Below are 27011 nucleotides of genomic sequence, written 5' to 3' on the forward strand. Positions count from 1 at the left end.
CACTGAAGCCCACTGACGTTGTTTTTCTTCCATCAGCATGTAGACTGCTTTAAAAGTGTAATACGGAGCCAGATGACGATGAAATGTTCCTCCACCACCAAAATCCTGCGCCTAAGAATTTCCATGTATTTGATTGAATTCATCGTGTCATCAATTGGAACTAGCACCCCAGGGTCACTTGCAGTGAATAAATCCAAATATTTCTTTTTGGGAGGGTATTTTAACAGTCTGTTCAGGATGCTCAGTTCTCACTGCCTCATGGGTGCTCCACCTGATACCTGTAACCTTGGACAACAATATGTGACTAATCACTGAAAAATGCAGTCGTTCGATGACCAAAATTTGTGTATTTTACGCAATGCCATCCGTTTTTCTTCATGACAGGTGTCAACAGGTACTTTTTTGTTGGCTTTCTGTCCACGTCGTACCGTTGAAGAGCTCAAATGGTTCAAATGGCTCTAAGCACTATGGGACTTAACATCTGAGGTTATCAGTCCCCTAGACTTAGAAATAATTAAACCTAACTAACCTAAGGACATCACACACATCCATGACCGAGGCAGGATTCGAACCTGCGACCATAGCAGCAGCGCGGTTCGGGACTGAAGCGCCTAGACCGCTCGGCCACAGCGGCCGGCCGTTGAAGTGTCAATGTCAGCTCCAGTAGTAAATAAAATTCTCTGAAGTTCCTTATTTGTCTTGTGTGAATAAATTCTACTGTTTCTAAGAGAGGTCTGTCAATTGTTGGGGTGGTTTTTCGTATTCGTGCACCTCTGCCTTTTCTCTTTGGAGACAGTCAGGCGGTATCACAATATGCCCCAACAAGTCTTGAAACACTAGATTTTCCCATACTAACGACAGCCACAATGTCTCCTATAGTTATGGACGTGTGTTCATGAAGAGAAACTGTTTTCGCCCTCTTAGGTGAAATGTCCATTTTAATACAAAACAAAGTTCTCCCGTCGAGAACACAGAAATAACACACGCTGTTGCTACACATACAAGTACGCAACGAAAGTGGAGGTAAAGTACAACTGTTGTTCACAGTCAAGGCAACAATAGCACGCCAAGAGTCCAACAATCTGGTGGACAAAATTGGTTACAGAACCACTTCAATTTCTCGTAAAATACACTACTGGCCATTAAAATTGCTTCACCACGAAGATGACGTGCTACAGACGCGAAATTTAACCGACAGGAAGAAGATGTTGTGATATGCAAATGATTAGCTTTTCAGAGCATTCACACAAGGTTGGCGCGGGGGCGACACCTACAACGTGCTGACATAAGGAAAGTTTCCAACCGATTTCTCATACACAGACGGCAGTTGACCGGCGTTGCCTGGTGAAACGTTGTTGTGATGCCTCGTGTAAGGAGGTGAAATGCATACCATCACGTTTCCGACTTTGATAAAGGTCGGATTGTAGCCTATCGCGATTGCGGTTTATCGTATCGCCACACTGGAGCTCGCGTTGGCGAGATCCAATGAATGTTAGCAGAATATGGAATCGGTGGGTTCAGGAGGGTAATACGGAACGCCGTGCTGGATCCCAACGGCCTCGTATCACTAGCAGTCGAGAAGACAGGCATCTTATCCGCATGGCTGTAACGGATCGTGCAGCCACGTATCGATCCCTGAGTCAACAGATGGGGACGTTTGCAACACAACAACCATCTGCACGAACAGTTCGACGACGTTTGCAGCAGCATGGACTGTCAGCTCGGAGACCACGGCTGCGGTTACCCTTGACGCTGCATCACAGACAGGAGCGCATGCGATGGTGTACTCAACGACGAACCTGGGTGCACGAATGGCAAAACGTCATTTTTTCGGATGAATCCAGGTTCTGTTAACAGCATCATGATGGTCGCATCCGTGTTTGGCGACATCGTGGTGAACGCACATTGGAAGCGTGTATTCGTCATCGCCATACTGGCGTATCACCCAGCGTGATGGTATGGGGTGCCATTGGTTACACGTCTCGGTCACCTCTTGTTCGCATTGACGGCACTTTGAACAATGGACATTACATTTCAGATGTGTTACGACCCGTGGGGCTACCCTTCATTCGATCCCTGCAAAACCCTACATTTCAGCAGGATAACGCACGACCGCATGTTGCAGGTCCTGTACGGGCCTTTCTGGATACAGAAATTGTTCGACTGGTGCCCTGGCCAGCACATTCTCCAGATCTCTCACCAATGGAAAACCTCGGGTCAATGGTGACCGAGCAAGTGGCTCATCACAATACGCCAGTCAGTACTCTTGATGAACTGTGGTATCGTGTTGGAGCTGCATGGGCAGCTGTACCTGTACACGCCATCCAAGCTCTGTTTGACTCAATTCCCAGACGTATCAAGGCCGTTAATACGACCAGATGTGGTTGTTCTGGGTACTGATTTCTCAGGATCTACGCACTCAAATTGCGTGAAAATGTAATCACATGGGCAGCTGTACCTGTACACGCCATCTAAGCTCTGTTTGACTCAATTCCCAGACGTATCAAGGCCGTTATTACGACCAGATGTGGTTGTTCTGGGTACTGATTTCTCAGGATCTACGCACCCAAATTGCGTGAAAATGTAATCAAATGGTTCAAATGGCTCTGAGCACTATGGGACTTAACAGCTATGGTCATCAGTCCCCTAGAACTTAGAACTACTTAAAACCAACTAACCTAAGGACAGAACTCAACACCCAGTCATCACGAGGCAGAGAAAATCCCTGACCCCGCCGGGAATCGAACCCGGGAACCCGGGCGTGGGAAGCGAGATCGCTACCGCACGACTTCGAGCTGCGGACAAAATGTAATCACATGTCAGTTCTAGAATAATATATTTGTGCAATGAATAGCCGTTTATCATCTGCATTTCTTTTTGGTGTAACAATTTTAATTGTCAGTAGTGTATGAGCTTGTCGCAATTAATTTGGACACTATTCTACACCCCATTGCTTCACTTTATTAATCAGTGTAACAACCTACACGTGTGTAAAGTAGGATCTAGTGCGATGTCCAGAGGCTACATGGGACGAAATTACCTTTCTATGGCTTCGAATAGTTAGTGGAACTAATGGGTTTGTTTGTTGTACCACCAGCGAACGTTAATTAGGGAAGCACATTTGCCTGTTGAATTGTTAGGACATACAAGGGTCTCCCCACAGCTAGTGGGTGGCGTTTGGCGCGAGGCTCGCAGACCGCAAGCTAATGAAGTAAGCGAGCGTTGCAGCGGAGGGTGCGAACGAGGCCCCGGGGAATGCACGGAATGCCCCAGGCCTGTAGGCGGCCAGTGATTGGCAGACGCGTCACGCCTCCGGACAAGGGGCGCCGGCCGCCGATCAAACACCCCGCTGTTTGCCTTGCGTTCACTTGTTGCGGCTCTGGCTGACTTGCTGGACACTCCCCCCCCCCCCCCCACTCCACCTTTCCCACATCCATTGCATGTATTTGCTTTCCACCTGGTAGCTCCATCAACGGAGAAGGGGTATTTGAGGGACAGGTTTCGCTACGTAAACCTATTTTAAGAACTAATTCTATCGATTTGGAACGGTGTTGGCACCTCGGTTCAAAATTTATCACTTTCCTTATCTTCTTGAGATTCTTAATTGTCTTACAAAAAAGATCTCAAGAACTATGAAAGTACGCTCTGAAGTACATCTACATTTACATCTACGTGGCTACTTTTCAAATCAGACTAAGTGCTTGGCAGGGGTTCATAGAACCATCCTCACACTAGTTCTCTAGTACTCCACTCTCGAACAGCGCGCGGAAGAAACGAACACACATATCTTTCCGTGCGAGCTCTGATTTCCCTCATTTTATTATGTTGATCAAAAATGGCTCTGAGCACTATGGGACTTAACTGCTGAGGTCATCAGTCCCCTAGAACTTAGAACTACTTAAGCCGAACTAACCTAAGTACATCACACACATCCATGCCCGGGGCAGGATTCGAACCTGCGACTGCGGCAGCAGCGCGGTTCCCGACTGAAGCGCCTAGAACCTCTCGGTCACAACGGCCGGCACTGCTTATGGGAAAGGGGACTGGATTTAAGTTAGTGTAAAGTCAATATAGGTGTTGTTAAAGATGAAGCCATAACTAATTTGAGAATGAAGGAAGTACTCTGAAACACTTTCAAATGCTGTGGCTTTATTTGAACACCACTAGCACATGACGAGCGACTTAGAGATCGAGAAATGAGTATGCTTCTTTGCGTTCTTACTTGAGATAAGTAAGTCCTATATGTGAAGATATGTAAAAATATAGCTCAGATCGTCGGATATGCTATTATGTTGATCGTTTCTCATTATGTAAGTCGGCGTTAACAAAATATTTTCACATTCGGAAAGAAAATTAGTGATTGAAATTTCGCGAGAAATTCCCATCGGAACGGAAAACGGCTTTGTTTTAATGATTTCCATCAAATTCCTGTCTCGTGTCCTTGACTCTCTCACCCCTACTTCTCGATGGTACAAAACGTGATGCCCTTCTTTGAACTGTCTCGATGTACTCCTTTAATCCTATCTGGTAAGGATACCACACCACGCTGCAGTACTTCAAAAGAAGACATACAAGCGCAGTGTAGGCAGTCTCTTCAGTAGATTTGTTGCATCGTCTAAGAGTGCTGCCGGATAAACGCAGTTTGTGGGTCGCCTTCCCACAAAATTTTATATGTGTTCTTCCCTATTTAAGTTGTTCGTAATTGTAATTCCTAGGTATTAAGTTGAATTTACGGCCTTTAGATTTAATTGATTTATTGCGTAACCGACGTTTAAGAGATTCCTTTTAGCATCCTTGTGGACGACCTCACACTTTTCATTATTTAGGGTCAATTGCCAATTTTTGCACCATACAGGTATCTCACCTAATTCAATTTCTAATTGGTTTTGATTTATTAGACGATAAACGACAACATCATCTGCAAACAACCTAAGACGGATGTTTGATTCTTTCCTAAATCGTTTCAATAGATAATGAACAGCAGAGGGCTGATAACACTACTTTGGGGAAAGCCAGAAATCACTTCTGATTTATGCAATGACTTTTCGTCAGTTACTACAAACTGTGACCCCTCTGACAGGAAATCACGAATCCAGTCGTATAACACACGATATTTCATTACCATGCAATGCGATTACAAGTCGCTTATGAGGTACGGTGTGAAAAGCCTTCTGAAAACCTATTGTAGAAATACGGAATCAATTTGAAATCTCTTGTCGATAGCACTCAGTACTTCGTGTGAGTAAAGAGCTAGTTGCGTTTCACAAGAAACGGTGCTTTCTAAACCCATGTTGACTATGTGTCAATAGAACGTTCTTTTTGAGTTAATTCATTATGTTCGAGCACAATATACGTTCCCAAATCCTGCTGCATACCGGCGTTACTGATATGGGCCTGTAATTTAGTGGATTTCTCCTATTGCGTTTCTTGAATATTGGTGTGACTTCACTGTCTACGGATATGGATCTTTCGTCGAGCGAGCTGTTGTATCTGACTGTTAAGTACATCGAAGAAGTACTTTTTCAAATGGAGACTCTAACCAAACCCAAATAAACAGAGGTACAGCTTTCCATCTCCGTGATAAAGAGTCGCACAGGAAGTTTCACGTGTTATTCGACGGGGTTTCGAAGTTTCCTATGCCCATTTCTGAACATACAGTTATTACATATCATTTCCAAAACTCCCAGGTGTTGTAGCTCTGTTTCGGTTTGGTCTCCTCGGGAAGTTTCCGGCGGCCGGAAGAAGAGGTCTTTTGTTCGGTCTGAAGAAGATCGGCAGGATTTTCCCTAATCCTGCAAAACCGGGGCCGTTTGGAGCTGCCTGTGCCACAGAGAAATTTCCCCATGACGACTGTTGCAGAAAAGGTTCCTAATGTCTTGCTACGAGGGAGCACATTGTAAAAGTGCTATCGGCAGGGAAAGGGTAGCGGCCAATGACAGTGGCTACCACAGAACACCAAAAAATCAGAGATGCAAGACCCAAGTTACGATATGGAAACGGAGACCGACAGTAGCGCTCCGAGTGGCTGGCAGTGAAGTTCGAATTCGGGAAAATATGATACGATAATACATATTCTTGCCAGAAATCACTTCTGGTTTATGAGTGCTGGACGATAAAATTTTTCCTTTATACTTCATGGGTGGGTCTGGTAGTCTGGTGGTAAAGTATATTTATTTTTAAAACCGAATACTCCAATTTAGACTGCGTGGCTGTTATCAAGTGAAAATTATATTCCTGATTGCGACCTTCTTGTTTATTGTCCTCTCTAAACTGCGTTGTAAATATGTTTCCCGTGTTCTGCTTTTGGCTAACGGAACCCAGTACATCATACAAGGCAGTGAATGTTCTTCACGAACGAAAGTAAGAGCTAATGAGCTACAGGGAGCGTAATAGGACCTCTGACGTTTTCTGTATAATTAAAAGACTTACCAGATACGCTCAAGATCACAATCAGATCGTTCGCTGAAGATGCTGTCACTGGACGATGTTAAGTAAATGCAGAAAGATTTGGAGATAATTTTCCATTGACTTAACGATTGCAAGCTCTCTCTAATCCAAATAAATGGGATATGATGCCTCTAACAAAGAGTAAGTACCGGATGGTATCCGATTACAAGATTAGGGGTCATATTAAGAAACTATATGAAATCGGACGAACTCATAAAATCAATATCAAGGAAGACGAATAGAAGACATAGATAGGTGGGAAGGGTTCTAGGGAAGTGCGGTGAGTCTGTAAAGGGAATCGCCTGCAAGATCCTGAAGCGACCAACTCTACGATATCGTCCAGGATTCAAAGCCGTTGCGGAATAGGCGTGACAACAACATTGAACGAATTCGTAGATGCACTGCTACTATTTATTTGATTTTGATTTGATTTTATCAGGGAAGCAACTGATACTATAGTAACAGAGCATTATAGGCTCTATCAAAATGTAATGTAAATGATCGGGGAACTTTCATAAGACACTCTGGAAGTGAAACAATAGATGCCGCGAAATCTTTTTGGGTACATTTAGAGAGCTTGTATTCAGGATAGACTGTCTGACCATTCTGCTGACACCATCGTGTATCTCGTGTAGGGATCACGAGAGTAGAAAGAGATAGATTAAGACGCGTAAATATGCACACAAACAGTGTATCTGTCAACACGGTATTGGTATAGGACAGAACATCATTGACACCATGCACTGTGCAGTGGCTTGGCTGTGGATAAAGATGCTTCTGTATACATTCTCCATACTCTCTGCTACCCAGATAAATCTATCGTTTCCCAAACACTTTCGTCACGTAAAATAAAGAAAAGATTTTTTTACTCTAAATTTTCTCCATGCTAGCGTAAAATGTACCATGCAATTGGAATAAGACGAAGATTTCTCTTTTCTGGACCTCTAAGTCAGACGAAAAGTTGGCATTATCCTATAGTACATTGTATACTGAAAACTTATACAGTGATATAATTTGTATTTGGGTATCTCCCGTTGTAATTACAGCTCATACTGTGAAAATTTCCTTGCTTAATTTAGACCGTTTGCCACGCACCTAATCAGACCAAAACAGCCTGTCGACTGCGTTTAGCTACCTCAAGACAGCATTTAGAAGAAACGTCGACGGGAAGTGGCAAAGACGACGTGTTTTGCGACGGACGACAGAGGACTATGAAATACACGATATGAAGACAAGAGCGTAACTCCAATGCATTCGCACGTATCGAGCATAGTTAGAGTCATTCCGGGACGCTGGAACATTTCTGTGGACCCTAGAGACACTAGTATTAATGACAGATGACCTTGAGCTCCATCCATAGAGGGATCAGTGCATCCGCTGCCAATGTGGAAAATATTTAACTATCAAGGTGCCAGGCACGCAGGGAGCACACTAAATTCTGCCAACCCACTAAGCCAAGCACTGCATTGCGGTGCATTGCTTCCAGATGGGTTATACGAGGGCGAGTCAAATGAAAAATATCTTTTTAAATATTATTTATAGTGCAGAAATGGTGCAAAGCCGTATCAGTTTTCAACATAATCTCCCCCACGCTCAATGCAAGTTCTCCAGCGCTTACAAGTGCATAAATTCCTTTAGAAAAAAAAATTATTTTGGTAGTCCGCGCAACCACCCATGCACCGCGTGGCGTACTTCTTCATCAGAACGGAGCTTCTTTCCTCCCATTGCGTCTGTGCGTGGTCCAAACATATGGAAGTCACTTGGGGCAAAGTCTGGTGAGTATGGTGGATGAGCCGCGCGGGATTAGCAGAGCGGTCTCAGGCGCTGCAGTCATGGACTGTGCGGCTGGTCCAGGCGGAGGTTCGAGTCCTCTTCCGGGCATGGATGTGTGTGTGTTTGTCCTTAGGATAATTTACGTTAAAGTCCCATAAGATTTCACACACATTTGAACATTTTTTATGGTGGATGAGGAAGACACTCAATATGCAGACCAGTGATTATTGCAACGGTTATTCGGGCAGAGTGGGGCCTTGCAAAAATGGTTCAAATGACTCTGGGCACTATGGGACTTAACTTCTGAGGTCATCAGTCTCCTAGAACTTAAAACTACTTAAACCTAGCTAACCTAAGAACATCACACACATCCATGCCCGAGGCTGGATTCGAACCTGCGACCGGAGCGGTCTCGCGGTTCCAGACTGTAGCGCCTAGAACCGCTCGGCGATGGCCTTGCATAGTCATGTTGCAAAAGGACACCTGCTGACAGCAATCCACGACGGTTTGATTGCAGGTCACAGATGATTTTTTAGGAGATCTGTGTATACTAAAATGTAAATTTTCACGGCCGGAAATATCATGTCCATTATAATTATCCGGGCTGTTATGCCGTGGTCGGTTGATGAATGCTGTGGTGATTCCCAACGTTTCGTCTCCGACTGCGGGAGACATCTTCAAGGGGGTCCGTAGCTTGATGGAAGGTCCAACACACACACAGTAGCGAGCCAGTGTGTGTGTTGGACCTTCCATCAAGCTACGGACCCCCTTGAAGATGTCTCCCGCAGTCGGAGACGAAACGTTGGGAATCACCACAGCATTCATCAACCGACCACGGCATAACAGCCCGGATAATTATAATGGACAAGATCTGTGTATGATGCACTGGTGACAAAGGTCCTTCTAGGCATATAATGCTCCAAAATGACGCCTTTTTCGTCCCAAAAGAGAGTCAACATAGCCTTCCCTGCTGATGGTTCTATTCGAAACTTCTTTGGTTTTGGTGATGAGGAATGGCGCCATTCCTTGCTCGCTCTCTTCGTTTCCGGTTGGTGGAAGTGAACCCAGGTTTCGTCCTTAATAACGATTCTTGGAAGGAAGCCATCACCTTCTCGTTCATAGCGCCGAAGTAGTTCTTCACAAGCATCAAAACGTCGTTCTCTCATTTCAGGAGTGAGCTGCCGTCGCTCCCTGGACGAAGAGCATCTTCCTCTGAAGTCACACCATTTGCGAACTTCCTACTCCATTCGTAGACTTGCTGCTGTGACAAACATGCATCACCGTACTGAACCTTCATTCGTCGATGAATTTCGATAGGTTTCACACCTTAACTACGCAAAAACCGAATAACAGAACGCTGTGCATCTCTGGTGCAAGTCGCAAGTGGGGCGGCCATTTTTATACTGATACTGCGACGGTATGTGTGCATCTGCACTATGCTGCCACTTACAGGCCATTCTGCACGCTGTTTATAGCACGCTTACCAACTTACAGGATAACGGGGCAAAATTTCGATTTGTCATTACAATTTTTAGGTTTTCATTTGACTTATCCTCGTATAATAGCACGTAAGAAATCGAGTTTAAAGTTCATCCTCCTCTTCCTGGGACTTTATCACAATACAGGCTGAATAAAAAACATGTGAACAAGGAAAATGGGTTTCAGCCTGGTAAGACGTGAGCTCTCTGTGTGGGGCGTTGCAGATGCGCGAGTTGTGGGAGTGGAACACAGCGACGGCAGGGCGGCGTCTGCAACTAAGAGCAGGATGGCTGACGGTGAGCGACAACCCGACTTCACTGAGGCATATTACTGTAATGGTGGAAGAACCAACGTTGGTATAGAGGGTGGTCAGAAACCAATCCGAAAAGCTTGTAAGGTTGTTGCAGGGTAGGCTGCGCTGAGAAATAACTGTTGAGAAAAACATTCGATACGTTGCGTCGTTTCCGAGTTAATTAGCGTTGAAGTTAGCCAATCAGGCCGTTGCGATCGCAAATTCAAGTGGCCAGACAGATACAATTAGTGTCAGTTGTTCTCGTAGCTTAGGTGGTAGCCCCATCAGACTGCTCAGCCTTCGGTTCGGGCGCGATCCTTACTACCATTCCGTGTCCAATTTTTATATTGTTCTCTTGTTCGGTTTTAGGAAACCAAACAAAGAACAGGTTTGATGACACCACCCACAGCGGGAGGCATCAGTTAGCGCGCGCAACGGCCGGATTCGTTGACTTTAATGCTAACTAACTAGAAAACGGCGCAACGTATCGAATTCTTTCCTTATCGATTATTTCTCAGTACTATACACCCTGCAACAACCTTACAAGCTTTTCACACTGTTTCTAACCACCCTGTGCTAACGTGGACTTCTGTAACCTACAAAGTCGAAAGAGCTACGAAGAGGTGATACGCCACGTTGCCGGAGTAACGTGGATAATCATCGGGATAGCCTAACAAAACATACGAGAAGAGCTCTGTTGAGAATCGAATCTCGAATCACCTGTTCTACTATTTATGCTCCCTAACTGTATTGCATTGTACGTTAACCGGGGACCTAGAAACGACGGAGAGGCTCCGTCCCCGCCGCAGCCGCAGTGGTCCACAACCCCACGACGACTACCGCAGTCCACTTCACCCCTCCGCCGCCCCACACCGAACCCTGGGTTACTGTGCGGTTCGGCCCCCGGTGAGCCCCCAGGGAACGTCTCACACCAGACGAGTGTAACCCCTATGTTTGCGTGTTGGAGTAATGGTGGTGTACGCGTACGTGGAGAACTTGTTTGCGCAGCAATCGCCGACATAGTGTAACTGAGGCGGAATAAGGGGAACCAGCCCGCATTCGCCGAGGCAGATGCCAAACCGCCTAAAAACCATCCACAGACGGGCCGGTTCACCGGACCTCGACACAAATCCGCCGGGAGGATTCGTGCCGGGGACCAGGCGCTCCTTCCCGCACGGCCAACCGGGCGGGCTCCCTAACTGTACTACACACTCTCTCAATCAGTAGTACGTGTAGCCTCCAAAGCCATTTAGAAGGAAACGGAACACGCGTAATCTAGTGCATCGATCGAAATTTCTTCGAAAGCCGTACTGTTGATGGAGAACATGACAGCATTTACACACAAGGCGAAATGTAGGAATATCGGAAGATGATCAGTAGTTGGTACAAAGATTCAATTGACCCTTGACCCCTAAAAGTGAAATGTTACATCATATGCTTAAAGAAGATAAAAGAACAAATGTGATATTATTTGACTGTACCGACGAGTAATATCTGGCATCACTTCCAACCAATTAATGTCTAGTGATATCAGTTCATCTACATCTACATCTACATTTATACTCCGCAAGCCACTCAACGGTGTGTGGCGGAGGGCACTTTACGTGCCACTGTCATTACCTCCCTGTCCTGTTCCAGTCGCGAGTCGCGTATGGTTCGCGGGAAGAACGACTGCCGGAAAGACTTCGTGCGCGCACGAATCTCTCAAATTTTACATTCGTGATCTCGGGAGGTAAAAGTATGGGGAAGCAATACATTCGATACCTCATCCAGAAACGCACCCTCTCGAAACCTGGACAGCAAGCTACACCGCGATGCAGAGCGCCTCTCTTGCAGTCTGCCACTTGAGTTTGCTAAACATCTCCGTGACGCTATCACGCTTACCAAATAACCCTGTGACGAAACGCGCCGCTCTTCTTTGGATCTTCTCTATTTCCTATGTCAACACGACCTGGTACGGATCCCACACTGATGAGGAATACTCAAGTATACGTCGAACGAGTGTTTTGTAAGCCACCTCCTTTGTTGATGGACTACATTTTCTAAGGACTCTCCCAATGAATCTCAACAATAAATTTTATATGATCATTCCATTTCAAATCGTTCCGCACGCATACTCCCAGACATTTTACAGAAGTAACTACTACCAGTGTTTGTTCCGCTGTCATATAATCATACAATAAAGGATCCTTCTTTCTATGTATTCGCAATACATTACATTTGTCTGTGTTAAGGGTCAGTTGCCACTCCCTGCACCAAGTGCCTATCCGCTGCAGATCTTCCTGCATTTCGCTGCAATTTTCTAATGCTGCAACTTCTCTGTATACTACAGCATCATCCGCGAAAAGCCGCATGGAACTTCCGACACTATCTACTAGGTCATTTATATATATTGCGAAAAGCAATGGTCCCATAACAGTCCCCTGTGGCACGACAAAAATTACTTTAACGTCTTTAGACGTCTCTCCATTGAGAACAACATGCTGTGTTCTGTTTGGTAAAAACTCTTCAATCCAGTCAGACAGATGGTCTGATATTCCGCAGGCTCTTACTTTGTTTATCAGACGACAGTGCGGAACTGTATCGAACGCCTTCCGGAAGTCCAGGAAAATGGCATCTACCTGGGAGCCTGTATCTAATATTTTCTGGGTCTCATGAACAAAGTGGTTTAAAGTGAATTGTGCTAAAAAATCTGCTTGCGAGGAAGTCAGATACCTGACTGAAATTCTTGGGAACAGATTAGTAACTCATCCATGAAGAAGAGAGAGAGAGAGAGAGAAGACTGAAGGAAGAGTTGACCGATACAGAAATGCTCAAGGAACTCGAGAGGGGAACGCTACAGCAAAGACGCTGTGGATTACGCAGGGTTCACTGCCATACGTGACAGCTGATATATCACTTACTCCGCAATGCGTCTTACGATGACGGTAAAACCAAGAGATTCAGCCATATGCAGAAGAGTAGCATTACCAAATAGAATGGGAGAGAGATAAAATAATACAGTAGACTATGTTCACTGCAGGACACACAGTGGATAAATGATACTGTTGTTGAAGAGCTACAAAATTCCTATAGATGCAGAAATATTTTCCCAACGTCTCAGATCTTGCAGCGACTACCAGTTCATCTAACCATGCTCTTGATTTCTCAATGACAGCGTAACCGATGCACGTGATTATATTTCGAAACCGTAGACTTTCCTCACCAGGAAAACTGAAAAATTTCAATTAAGACAAGCAGATAAAACGGAAAGCATGCAAACTGTGAGATGAAAACAAGATGTGCTGAAGGGCTCGCTTTCGGATACGTACCGGAGGGGTAGCCCATGCTGGAATGCAGCGAGTCCATGGAGGGCATGGGCAGGCCGATGCCATTGACGGAGTAGGGCGAGCTCTTGAGGTAGGCCATGCTGGTGGCGCTCGAGCCCGAGCCGCAGGGGCTGCTGAACGGCGGGAACGCCAGGTCGCCATCCGGGTTGCACCTGCAACACACCACGCCACACGCGCGCCGTCGCGATCATCTCGCTAGACTCCATCTCGCGTCTGCGCCGTCGCCGTCTGATTAGAGACAGCCTGCTGCATTAGTGTAAGTCATTCCTGAGCTCAGCGATTTAGTGTTACGGACTGAACGCGGGGATCACATGTTGCACTCATACACAAGGTCTTAATGGAGAAGGTTTGCCGTTGATTTCCTCCATTGTTTTTTACGTACTTCAGCTGTGGATCTGTACCGTTTGGATGTTTCTGATGAGTTCCTGGGCAGTGTAGTGTTGAGGCTGTATTGCTTTGGAAGAATGTGGGATGAAAGGCAGGGAGAAGGAGAAACTTGATGCCAGCACGAAGTCTACTACTCTCGAATAACATCAGCGGGGTCAACAACCATTAACCACATGCCATTACTCCAAACTATTCTGAGGCTGCAACTTATCATTCATGGCAACGCTCGACGGCTTATCCTTAGGCTATTCCACTTTTACATCTGCATGACTACTCTGCAGTTCACACTTAAGTGTTTGTCTGAGGGTTCATAGTACCACTTTAAGACTATTTCTTGTCATTTAGTCCCTTAAACAGTAGGTGGGAAAAACGAACATCCCGTCTGAGTCCCGATTCCTCATATTTTATTATGACGGTGATTTCTCCCCATGTGGTAGTCAAGAGAATATTTTGGCATTCGGAGCAGAAAGTTGGCGACTGAAATTCTGTGAAAAAATCTCGACGCCACTAAAAATGCCTTTGTTTTAATTATTGGAATATCAAGTCGTTTCTCATGTCCTTCACATTTTCAAGCCTATTTCGTGATAATAATAACAATAAAAAGAAACGATATACCCTTTCTGAACTCTTTGGACGTCCTCCATCAATTCTACCTGGATCCTATACCGCATACCAACACCCGGAAGAGGACGGACAAGCGTAGTTTAGGCAGTCTCTATAGTAGATTTATTGCGTCTTCAGTGCGATCCGCCAATAAGACGCAGTCTTTGGTTCGTCTTCCCTAGAAGTTACATTTACCATGTGATGGCTTCAATTTTTAAGTTGTTCGCAACTGAATCCCTAGGTATTTAATTCAATCGACAAGCAATTTGTTTAGTGTAAATAAGTTATACAAAACTGCAACCAGTCACTTTTTGAATAATTATGTTTTATTCCATCAACCTCCTGCCGGGGTCACCGAGCGGTTCTAGGTGCTTCAGCCTGGAACCGCGCCACCGCTACGGTCGGAGGTTCGAATCCTGCCTCGGGCATGGATGTGTATGATGTCCTTAGGTTAGTTAGGTTAAAGTAGTTCTACGTTCTAGGGGACTGATGACCTCAGACGTTAAGTACCATAGTGCGCAGAGCCATTTGAATCATTTTTATTCCATGAACCGGTTTTCCAACCTTTTCGGGTTCATATTCAGTTGGTTTCAGGAAGCTACATCATTATTGCTAGCATACCGGTTCATGGAATAAAACATAATTATTCAAAAAAGTGACAAGTTGCAGTTTTGTATAACTTATTTACATTCAAGATACAGTGATGGTTCTAAAATATCCGTAATGGATAAGCATTTACTTTTTCTTGTTTACAGCCAATCGGCACTTTTTCGCTAGATGGTAAACGACACCATCATCTTCAGCCAATCTAAGACGGCAGCTCAGATTCTCTCCTAAATCTTTCTTCCAGATTAACCTCACGCGCAGCAAGACAGAGTGCGAGGCAGAGCGGTAAACCAGACAGGGATCGAACTCGCGTCGCAGATTAACGACTGTGGATCTGACAGCCTGAGTATTTTTTTTTTTAGGTGGTTTCCCGCGCTCCTTGTCCTCAAATTTCCACCTCAGAGGAAACGTCACGAAAACAGTTAAAATACGATAACACACAGGACAAAGTTTACACTTCAGAGACAAGTGGAGCCCACAAATTTCCTCCTTCATCTTAGCTTGGTGACTGTGACCCAAGAAGGGCATCCGGCCACAAAGTTAAATAATAAAATTTGCCAAATACTGACAAAGCAGACTCCGCAGTAGACGAAATAAACATAAGGGGAAGAAGAAGAACAAGAACAAGAATTAGCGGTGAAAGGATAGTAACAATCGTAAATCTGTGTCGCGCATCAGAGTGAAGCTGGTGTCCTTACTTATACTGGCTGAATAGCGTGGCAGCGCTCAGGATCAATCTGCGGTCTCCAGCAAACGTTTCCCAGTAAACCTGCGGGGCAACAAGTCGTATAATTTGTCTCAAGCACCGCACATTGTTATGAGTACGTGAACTGTGGTCCCGGCCGCGAGAGGACTTAATCGTGACGCCGAGGAAGTTCCGAGAACGAAGGAACGTTTCAGAGTGCACACTGATTCAAAGTATATTGGTAAGAAACATTAAGTCACAACTTCTACAACTCATGCACGCGTCATGCTAACGAACTTCTTCCACCAACAGCTTACTTCTACGTCGATCGTCACTACAATAGCGCGTGTTCAGGATTTTGGCTGCAATGCTAGGGTAGTAATTCAATCATATTTCAAATATTCCTCCAAGATAAGAATTACATCCTCATCTATTAAAAATGGAATATCTGTCATTGTACCTTCATGCTGACAAAATGTCAGGTATCACAGTGACGAGTTTACTTCACAGATTGACTGGGTATGCCGTGTTGTATCTGTTCCCTTTAAGAAACATAGCGCAGCAACTATGTGACTGCCTTCTAAATATCCACTTCAGGAGGTTCAATTCAGCCAGCAGGTACTTTTGATCTGCTGTCGTGTGTGCCTTGCGGTCTCTGCTGTGCAATAGACTTACATGTTATGAGGTGTAACAACAAAAGGAGACACGCAACTGCAAATCATCTACCTCTATAGCTTTTCTGTGCAGCAAGCGCCAAAGAATAACGCCATCCAAACATCTAAACTAGGACACTTTTTCCAGTGACGATTCTGCATGGCACGGTTTCGACAAGTCCTTGGTATTTTTACGGAGGCATGTGGCACCAGTTACAGTGCCAATATTCTAAAATGTAGTATTAATTATTTTTGGTAAGATGTGTGTACGTGTGTGTGCGTACATACTTGTGTGCACATCGTTTGCCTACTGACGCAAAATGCTTGTGTTATTATAAGGACCTGAGGTGTTGTACATCGCCCCTCTTCAATACTCAGACTGATTTGTGGCAGCTGTATATGCTGTTTCAACCTACGCAAGTCGTTTCATCTCTGCATAACTATTGCAGCCTAAATCGTCATGAATATATCTACCGCGGTCATTCCTTGGCGTCGTTCTACAATTTTAATCCCCACTCTTCCCTGCATTACATTGTTCCCTCAGGATGTGTCCTCTTCTTTTAGTCAAACTCTGTCATAACTTGTGCCACGTCTGTTTACCTAGCATGGCTGCATAAAATAAAGACGCCGGCACGGTTAATACAAGAGCCACATGGAAGCTGTTCACAGTGGAATGAGAAGGCGAAGTTACATCAGGAGCGACCTGCTGTATTACCCCAGGTGAACATCGTCAGCGAGTATGGCAGCGACCAGGGGAGACGTCCCCTTCTTTCAGTGTTTCGAAGGAAAACGTGGTGCTACTCCAGGCGTCAAGGTATAGGTAGTCATTGGGTATGATTTCTGGTCATATGATTTCAGGTCTCGGCTAGTTGCGATTAACGAAACTCTGCACAACAGTATGTCACGGACGCCCTGTGTCCTCGTACGTTACCTATCATCCAACTGTATCGTGGTGCCATTTTTCAACAGGACAATGGTCGTCCGCACATGGAACGTCTCTCTATGAACCGTCCGCGTGATGAAGTACTCCCGTGACCAACAAGATCCCCCGGTCTGTTCCCGATAGAAGATGTGTGAGTCCAGGTCGAACGACAACTACATCCTAGTGCCACTATCCAGAATATCAAAGATAAGTTACAAAATTTGTGCAGCAGTTTGTATCTGGAGAAGATGAAACTGCTTCCCAACGGAATCAGTGTAAGCATCCAGGCCAGAGGTTGTGCAACATCAGACCGACAAGTGGGCTCATACTGGAAAGGTCTTTGTCAGAATAATATCACATACCCTCTCAACGCGTTTAGTTTCATTTCGTTCCCTCCCCCCGTCATAGGTACTTCACTTTTTTGTCAAGCAGTGTCTATTGATGAGTCAGAACACTACGTTAATCCACCTTTGGAGCTGAATGCGGCAAAGATTCTGCATGGAACGGTTTCGACAAGTCCTTGGTATTTTTACGGAGGCATGTGGCACCAGATGTCAAGGGACAATTCTCGTAAATTACGGGCCGGTGGTTTTGTGGGCGCGAAGCTGGCGCCGTACAGGGTCACAAACGTGTTCCATCGGATTGAGGTAAGGCGAAGTTCGTGACCAAGACGTCAACGCGAGTCCACTATCATGCTCCTCAAACAATTGTGGCACTATTCTGTCCTCATGATACAGACAGGTATACTGCTGAAAGACGTCTTCGCCGTCGGGAAAGACATCTAGCATGAAGAGGAGCAGGTGGTCCACAGCTATCATAGTGTCTTCGATTAGCACCACAGGTCTCGTGGATGACCAAGTGAATGTCCCATATTACTGCCACCGCCGGTCTGAGTCTATAACGTACTGCGTGTTTCGAACAGCATTCGCATCGATGACGGTGTATCCACACAAAACTATCGACCTGAAGCAACACGATATGTGTTTCATCCGACCAGGAGACACGTTCCACTGATCGAAGGTTGAACCACGATTACACCGTGCCCACTGCGGTCATAATTGACAGTCTCGTTGGATCGATATGGCAACACAAAGTGGTCGTCTGTTGCAGAGCCCCTTGTTCGACAATGTGCGCTGAATGGTGTGCTCCGAAAACTTGTGTCTACACGATCACTGTAGTCGGATCGCTCACAGAGCGCCAACTATCCTCCTTCAGAGATCGGGTAAATCTCTGACCTCAACGTTCTCTAATGAGGCGTGGACGTCCGAAACCCTGTCACCAACTCGTGGTTTCATCATCCTTCAATCACATTCTGTAGATGCTCACGAAAATAGCACACCAAGCACCAGTATCGCTGGACCATATCAACCTGCATTTTGTCGAAGTCACAAATGTAAGTGGATTGAGACCCATATCATCGCCAGAATGTTTCGCCACTTGTCTCTGTTCCGCTTATCTACTTTCCTCGACATGTCGCGTGCCCGCAGCGCCACCGTGCAGCTTTCATCTTTGCGGTGGGCAATGGTCATAAAGTTTTAGCGCATAATTGTTACCGGCCAGAGTATCCGAGCGGTTCTAGGCGCTACAGTCTGGAACCGCGCGACAGCTACGGTCGCAGGTTCGAATCCTGCCTCGGGCATGGTTGTGTGTGATGTCCTTAGGTTTGTTAGTTTTAAGTAGTTCTAAGTTCTAGGGGACTCATGACCTCAGAAGTTAAGTCCCATAGTGCTCAGAGCCATTTGAACCATTTTGAACTCATCACTGTTTATGTTTACTACCAACAGTTCGAAAGTGTATCGAAGGCTTCCTGGAAATCAGAACACCCAATGTCAACCTGAGCCCCGCAATCTACTGCCATCTGGATCTCAGGAACGAACAGAGCAGACTAGGTTTCAGTAGACAGGCTTTTGGGGAGAGCGATAGCCAGGGACCATCCGGAAGCTGCTGGTGGGTTGACTGCTGAAGGGTCGGCAAGTATCGCGGCTTCACAATGGGCGGCGGAGCACAATGGTCGTACCTGGCTTGTGGCGGCGGTGTGTTTGGAAAACAGGCGGCAGCGGGCTCACGCGCGATTACGCCCCGTAATTGGCCAGCTTTGTGCCGACAGCTGCATTCCTCACACCCCCAGGCGCCCACTGACAATCGCCTACTGCGAGCAAAACATCGCCGCTGCAGTCGTCATACAGTCTGCTCGGTACCTCTCCTCGCCGCGCCAGCTTCCTCTGTGTATGCGAAATGTTCTTCTTCTTCATTTGATGGAGTATATTTCCAATCCGTTCTGCCTTCAATGAAGACATCTATTCCTCAGTCTCAATATCTGTCCTATTGGTTTACAACAGACTAGCGAACCCGGCAATGATTCGCAGTTGCTAAATTTGTATGGGTATTAGTCTGCTTCTCCCTTCTCTCTTCGTCCAACTCCTCTTCCCGCCCCTCTTTGTCCATCTACTCTTCCTCCCTCTCCCCCTCCCTCTCTTTGTCCATCACCTTCTCTCCTCTCTCTCAGTCCATCTACTCCTGCCTCATATCCCTCTCCAACTCCTCCAACCTCTCTCTCTTTATTTCCTCCTTACCTCTCTCTATACTCATTTCCTCCCCCTTTCTTTCTCCTCATACCCGTCTCTTTAATCTTGAGCCTTGCTTATTTTTAATGCCAAAGACCCCTTGATTCGGAACTCAAGTCTCTTAAAATGAATGGATAACACGGTTGGGATCACTGGTATACAGACTAAATGAGAGACCTCTCCTGCTGCTGGATCTGCGAGAATAATAGCTTCACTGACAGTATTTCGCATAGTTTTAATCTACAAACGTCTAGGATTACAAAGTTTCGGACGATTCAAATTCCATAGTAATATTCTAATCATAAGCCAATGAACCATAAATACAACTTCCCTGCTCTCTGTGGATGCCGACTGCTAAGAAGAAGACGAAACAGCACGTAGTTGCGTCCACAATTTTTGTTTAAAATTATTTAATGACAAAGAATATACATCTAAGAAACACTTTGTCTTATTTATTAGAGTACTGTGTAAAAAATCAATTAAATAGGCCAAGAACTTTTCGAGATATTTCGTTACAACGTTTCCCTTTTATACAGTACATAGATATTTATATACCGACCGAAATTTAATTAAAGTATAGTGCAAAAACTTGAAGTACATCGATTAGTAACGTTTCAAGATTTTTGCTGACAATCAATCTTCTTTATATGTCGTTATATATATTTACAGAGCATATATATTAAAAATATATAGTCTACGTCGTCCGAACGTTTATTAGAGCATCGTGTAAAAATTTTAAGTATATCGATCAAGACGTTTCGAGATTTTTGGTAACAGCATTAAACAAAAACTTGAATTTATATAGTATAATTTTACATGCATATTTATATGCCACATATATTAAAAAACAATATAGCCCATGTCCGTCGAACGTTTGGTTTATTGGAGTATCGTGTAAACAATTGCAGTGAACGGGTCGAGATTTTTTTTTCGAGATTGTTTGCTAATAACCTTTCCCCTTTGTATAGGTGTAGATATTAGAGTATCGTTTAAAAATTTGAAGAAAATCAGCGCAGAACTTTTAGAGATTTTTGGTTAACAACATTAAACAGCGACTTGTCTTTATATAGTAGTATATAACACTTGTTTACCTAATCTGTTTTTCCCTATTCAGTTGTTATGTTGTAATGTACGTATTCTTCCTCTGTTTTCTGATATATATAGAACATATAAGTTCTTACCTTATCATACTGTTTTATCTTTGAACTCTGACGCTACATCTTTTAACCTTCCGTAAAAATTTCATTTCAGCTGACTGTATTAATCTGTTGTCTTTCTGAGCTTCCACATATTAGAATAGGAGTTGCCATTACTTTGAAAATCTTAGCTTCGTATCATTCCGTTTCTGGTCCCTCCATGTTCTGCACAGTGTGTCATACACCGTCAGGAAAGCGTGTGAATTTTAGCCAATGACAGCTTCATTTTCTTGTTTCCTTTTTCTTTTCTTTTCCTCTGAAAACATTTTCATTAATTCACTGTGGATTTTCATCCTTTCGTCTGTCTATTTTTTCCCTGTTATTTCTTTCGTCGAGAACTGTTGTAATTTCTTGTTTTCGATTTCACTTCTGAATTGTTTTCCTTCCTCAATTTCTTCTTCTGAAATTTTCCATTGTTGCAGGTCTATTTCTTTAACCCAACAGGTCTTTAATTTGCTAGGATTAACGATGTTAAACTTTTTTTTGGTGATTCTGTTTCCATCCTTTCTATGTACGTGTCCAGAGAACTGGTGGCGTCTTTTCCTGAATTCATTAGTGATTTTGTCTGTGTGTTCGTAGAGTTCCTTTGCAGGTCGTCTGACCCACGTTCCGTCTCGCAGAACAGTCCCGCAGATATGTCTAAGAATTTTTCGTAGTTTTGCCAATATTACAAAAACATACTAATTTATTAGTGATGTTTTCATATTCGTAGCTAATATAACAGACAAATAGCTGAAAATGAGACAACTGCTTTGTGCACAACTGTTTTGCAGCTTACTGGAAATTTCCCTGTGAAGGCCATTACTTTAGCTTTCTTTTTAATTTAAATGAATTGTAACTCTTTACGTATTTGGTTCCGGCGATGTATTGTTACCTGGAGGTCATTTTCTGCCTTCTGAATGATTAATTGGTCATTGACGAAGCGCAGAGTACTTACATGTATCTGTCTCTATACTGTATTAATCTGACGTCTTGTTTAGCTCCCCGTTTCCACTGTCTAACAACATACTGAATATAGTAGGTGAACGCCTACAGCCTTTCGGATTCTTCTGTTGATCTTTATTGGTCCTGTGTTCTCTTTCCCTTCATTTAATACAATTTCTGTGTACTGGTGCAAACTCTTCATTACTTACATTAAATGTCTCGTACGTCTTCGATTTTCCATGATGTTTCAAAGCTTGCTTCTGTTGACTCCATCGATTTCACAATCTATGTATGCGATATGAGTCTCTAGGTTGCAATCTCGTCCTTTTTCCATTAACTAGAGCTCATTAGTAGCGCTGACACTGTAAGACCGTTCCTTTCTAAAACTATTTTGTTTCTACATATTAGGAGAGCGTCAATTATTTTTCTCATTTTGTTGTTAATAATTATTTCGTAGAGTCTGTAGGAAGCATTTGGTAGTTTTATTCATCTACAGTTTCTCCCTTTTAGCAGAGTGGTATCACCACCGCTGTCTTTCAAGATTAAGGTATCACCCTCTTCTTCCAGCATCTAACGAAATTAACATTATTTATCAATATTCTTCAAAAGGGACACAGGCGTTATCTCTGGTGGCATATGGAAGTTCCGTGACTTCATGACGTCTCCATGATATACAATTATAAATCACGGACTATGACAGAGTACCACATGGGCTGCAAATAACTGCTGACGGCGATGATGGAGGAAGTCGTCGAATGGAGGAAGTCGTCGAAAGTTTGAGACTGCACACAAATCTGACACGCAAGAAAAGTGTGAAGCATTTACCCAAAAACATCAGCGTGATAAACTACGTTCTCAAGTATTGTCTCTGTTACGTGCTATCTATTGACAACAAAAAGCTTCATACCTGTTAAGTAGCGCTGCGTTTGAGCGCGACTCTACTCATTTCGAAAAGTTTACGTCACAGTTCGGGAATTCTCGGGTTCTGTTCGATCTTCCGATTGGCTCGCGACCTAGTGACTGTTGTTGGTACTATGTCTACAACTTGTGTTCGCGTTTTTAATGCACTATGGAATTTTAGTAATAAAAATAACTGCGAAGCACTGACTAAATTGTCTTATATGGTGTAGGGCATATGCAACAACAGCATTTACTAGATAAATATGAGACTGTAATCATGATCCTGTCCAGTTCTCGATCTTTCGCTCATCCTGCGTTCTAGTGACGTCTGATATAACTTTCTCCAAGACTAATCTCGTCATTTTAATTTATTCTCACGATAGCAGTTACAGTATATTTACCGCGATATATTTCATCTGTTTGGGATTTAATTATTGATTAATTTTCGTCCTTGTTTCATCTGAATGTACCCAACTTGTTTTTAATCTGATAAAATCTGGTAACGTTTTTGCTTTCTATTGTAATATGTGAACAGCGACTGAAATGTTATTTTGCAACCCACTTGGTAAATCATCATTCTGTCATAACCAAATACAACATTGTAAGAAAATGAAACGCCTACAGCCGTCCTTATGATCTTATTTATTATGCACCTACCAGTTTCGGCGCTTTATTGCGCCATCTTCAGGCCGTAATTGATGCTGAAGAGGTTATCACGATCCATATATGTGGTGCATTGAAGCGTCGAAACTAGTGGCCACATAAGAAATAAGATCATATGGACGGCTGCAGGCGTTTACTTTATTACAATACTGAACGGCCATGGCCCCCAAGACCTCCAGTCAATAAGGATGGACATACAAAAAATAAAACGTTATACTGTGTTCAGTAAAGCAATTTTTTTGGATGACTACATTTTCGTCTTAGTCTGTTACCTTTACTTAAAAATCAGGATAAATGTTTATACTGCATATGCACGCATAACGGTACTGTATGAGAACTCTATTGTAGATTTGTTTAAATACAACGGCAGTTTGCACAGTGAGTGGATTTAATGCTCCTTCCTTCTGAGTTTCACGGCATTGTCAGATTTTAAGTAGAGCCGTAGATTGTTGTAGTGGTAGTTCGTAGTTACTTGCGCATCCCTTGCACTAGCGCCGCGTGAATCCAATGTGACGTAATCACTGGAACAGGCTAGATATTGTTTCGAGCACTGCGGCGTGTCGGGAACTCCCGAGGCCATTCGAGCGTATCGTTTGCCCAGCACTACTATTGAGAAACAGACGCAAATTGGATGAATTTTTTGATTCGAAGAGTTCCATTTCTTCATTTACTATAGTTAATATTCATATAGAATCACCTGAAAGAGAACTGGCACTGCGCGAGGAAAAGCCGCCACAAGAGTAATAAACATATAATAAACCTCAGATATTTCTTTGAATTCAGAAATATAACAGCTGCTCGGGAGCGACAAAATGATTTTCAATTACAGGTTCCAACCAACAAGTTGTTAAACCGGCGATGCATGCATCGCATTGATTGGTTCGATTCGCATGGCGTGACTTGGCTCCCGTCTGCGCGCGCTCTGAAATTTCGCCGCTTCACGAGGACACGGAAAAGCGAAATGGCGGTTGCATCGCGCTGCACTCGGTAAATAAATTAAAAGTCGTGAATTTTAACGATATTCGGTAACCGGAAATAATGAATTGCACATTAAATAATCGAACAGTAATTTGAAAATAGCGTTAATAAATTAAAATTATCTGCACATCATTAGTAAAATATGCAATGCGCGGCCAAATTAGTAATTACTGATCGTATTAAAAATTCATTCTTCAATTAAACCGATTAAATTGAAAATAGCATTTACTTTTGCTTTGATGGAGAGCTGGGGTGGTGGCTGTGCCCGCTAAACTTTGCTTACCGCTATCGGTTTGCGGCAGATAACAAACCCAGCCACAAATAATTATCGGCACGTAAATTGCTTATGTTGGAAGCCTACTTCTGGTTACTTGAGCGAATACGCACGCGACACGTGTACCGGATGAAAGGTTAACTTTTGACATCGCTGGGACGATTTTTTTCTGCTCTGAACGTGGCTTTCCCCTTATATATGTTAAAAATACCGATTTACTTATCCGATTGAGGTGGTCCATTGGTTGAGCACGACATTCGTATTCGGAATCTAAGTGGTTCAATCTACGCCCAGCAATTTAGATTTAATCTTCCACTGCACTGATTTGGAGTTGTGCAAACCAAAGTTTCAACTTTCTTTTCATCGTTGTTCTAGAAGTTTAACACTGCAAACAGTCTTGAAGGTGGACAATGTTGTTTTATAAAGGTAACTGCAAAGAATCTGCCACTAGAATTTGATACTGAGCTTATGACGCGAACAATGTATGTCGCTCTGTGTAGCAATCTGGCACGCATTGCTATCTTTTGATGGACGTCGTTGGTAGTTACAAGCAAGAACACGTAAGCCTAAAAAAAAAAGAAAAAATAATGGGAAGTACACTGTTCAGTTCAGCTTGTATTTCTGCAAATAAATACGTATGTACAACATGAAGCGATTTTGTTTGGATATGAGCTATAGTGTGTAGTAATGCTCCTGCCCACACTCGAACGATGGCAAATTAGTATTGCCTTTATTCTGCTTTCTTCTAGTTTTCCATGCTAGTTCGGGTGTTATAATCGAGTCATTCTCGTATTTTTAAAATGGATGACGTAAAGTGATGAGTTATATAGAATATCCGCCTGCTGCTGAAGATGAGTTAGATTTTGAAGATTTGGATGATAATCATGCTATAAGTGGTAAATGATCTGCTATCTGCAGACCTGAAACCAGTGTAGGGACTACACAACATTTAAATAATTTTGTGGAGGATGACGATAATGAACTTGTTGCTGATATACCAGTACTATAAGCATCTGAAAAGCACCCAACGATACAGAAAAATCGAGTCATTTCGAAAAAACGAAGAGTTTTATTTGTAAATGACCTTTTTAGATTCATAGGAAATACCACACTACCACACTTAATGCCAGAATTGTCTACACCATAGCAGCTATGTAAAAATATTTTGATTGACCAATAAATGGGTAAAATTGTAGATGAAGCTAATCTTTACAGAAAACCCAAAGAACACATTTATGCTCAATGTTCATGACAATTATATATTTATAGGCACATGTATAATTAGGTCTTATCTCCTTCCACTGCTGTTCGTGATCTCTCAAATGATGATATTGGTAATGAGCTAGTAAAACAGACTGCATTGCATTTCACTGACAATACAAAGCGATCATACCCTGAGAGTCAAGATCATGACAAATTGTCCAAAATTAGGCCTATAATTCACTATATGAATAAAAAATTACTTTCAAATGCAATGAGTGAGTGTTTGTCACTTGATGAAAAATTTATGCAACCAAAGCAAGTCACCTCATGATGTATATGAAAGACAAACCATATGGATGGGAATGTAAAGTTTTAGTTCTGTGTGGAGAAATTAGTTTTTCATCAAAACCGAAATCTACAGTGGGCAAGCAAATACTCCAAAATTCAGATCAGATAATGAACGACACATGCAGCATTTGAAAACACGATGCGCCTTGGAAGAGAAATTCTAGGGGACCACAACTACAAGGCCTATTTTGACAGATATTAGACCTCTATAGATATGCTTTTCGATAGTACCATTCATTCTGTCATAACTGTTCTTCATTCGATTTTTAAAACTATGTATTCATACTTAACAAGCGTTTATTAATGATTACGTTTCGCATGGTTTTGCGTAAGTGCAAAGTATCGCGTGTGATACGTTTCATATAATTTTGCATAAATGAAATGCGCAAAACAATTTTTTCCCAGAATTAAGAAAGTATTATTTTTCAACATTTTTCCTGCCTTCCTTGAATAATTAAAAATACAAAAAAGTTATTCGGAGTTCTAAAAAATGCATAATGAAGAATTAAGTTTTTCTCTAAAGCGATTGACGCGAATCCCACAATGGTACCTAAAGAAATCTTACGCCGATTTCCTTCCTTATACTTGTCCTATGTGAGCGTGTGCTACATGTCTAACGATCACATCATCGACGGACGTTAAATCGAAACGCTCTTTCTTTAATTCAGAGTTATTTCGTGGTTCGTGTTTCTCGTTAAACTGTACAGTTTACTACAGGTCACTGACTGGACTGGTGCTGTGACCTGAAGACCAATAGTGTCATTGCAAATAAAGTAGTGTATACT

At 43.3% G+C, this 27011-nt stretch overlaps 1 protein-coding gene across 1 annotated transcript in view; it reads right to left on the reverse strand.

The window, feature by feature from the left end:
* Window positions 1–27011, reverse strand: part of LOC126188638 (homeobox protein OTX2-B-like) — a 360976-nt gene that overhangs the window by 155568 nt on the left and 178397 nt on the right. The window contains exon 3 of the mRNA XM_049930239.1: window positions 13303–13472. Coding sequence (XP_049786196.1) covers window positions 13303–13472 — 170 coding nt within the window. The remainder of the gene's footprint in view (window positions 1–13302; window positions 13473–27011) is intronic.

This window comes from Schistocerca cancellata, chromosome 5 (genome assembly GCF_023864275.1).
Source record: "Schistocerca cancellata isolate TAMUIC-IGC-003103 chromosome 5, iqSchCanc2.1, whole genome shotgun sequence".
In the NCBI taxonomy this organism is placed as follows: Eukaryota; Metazoa; Arthropoda; class Insecta; order Orthoptera; family Acrididae; genus Schistocerca; species Schistocerca cancellata.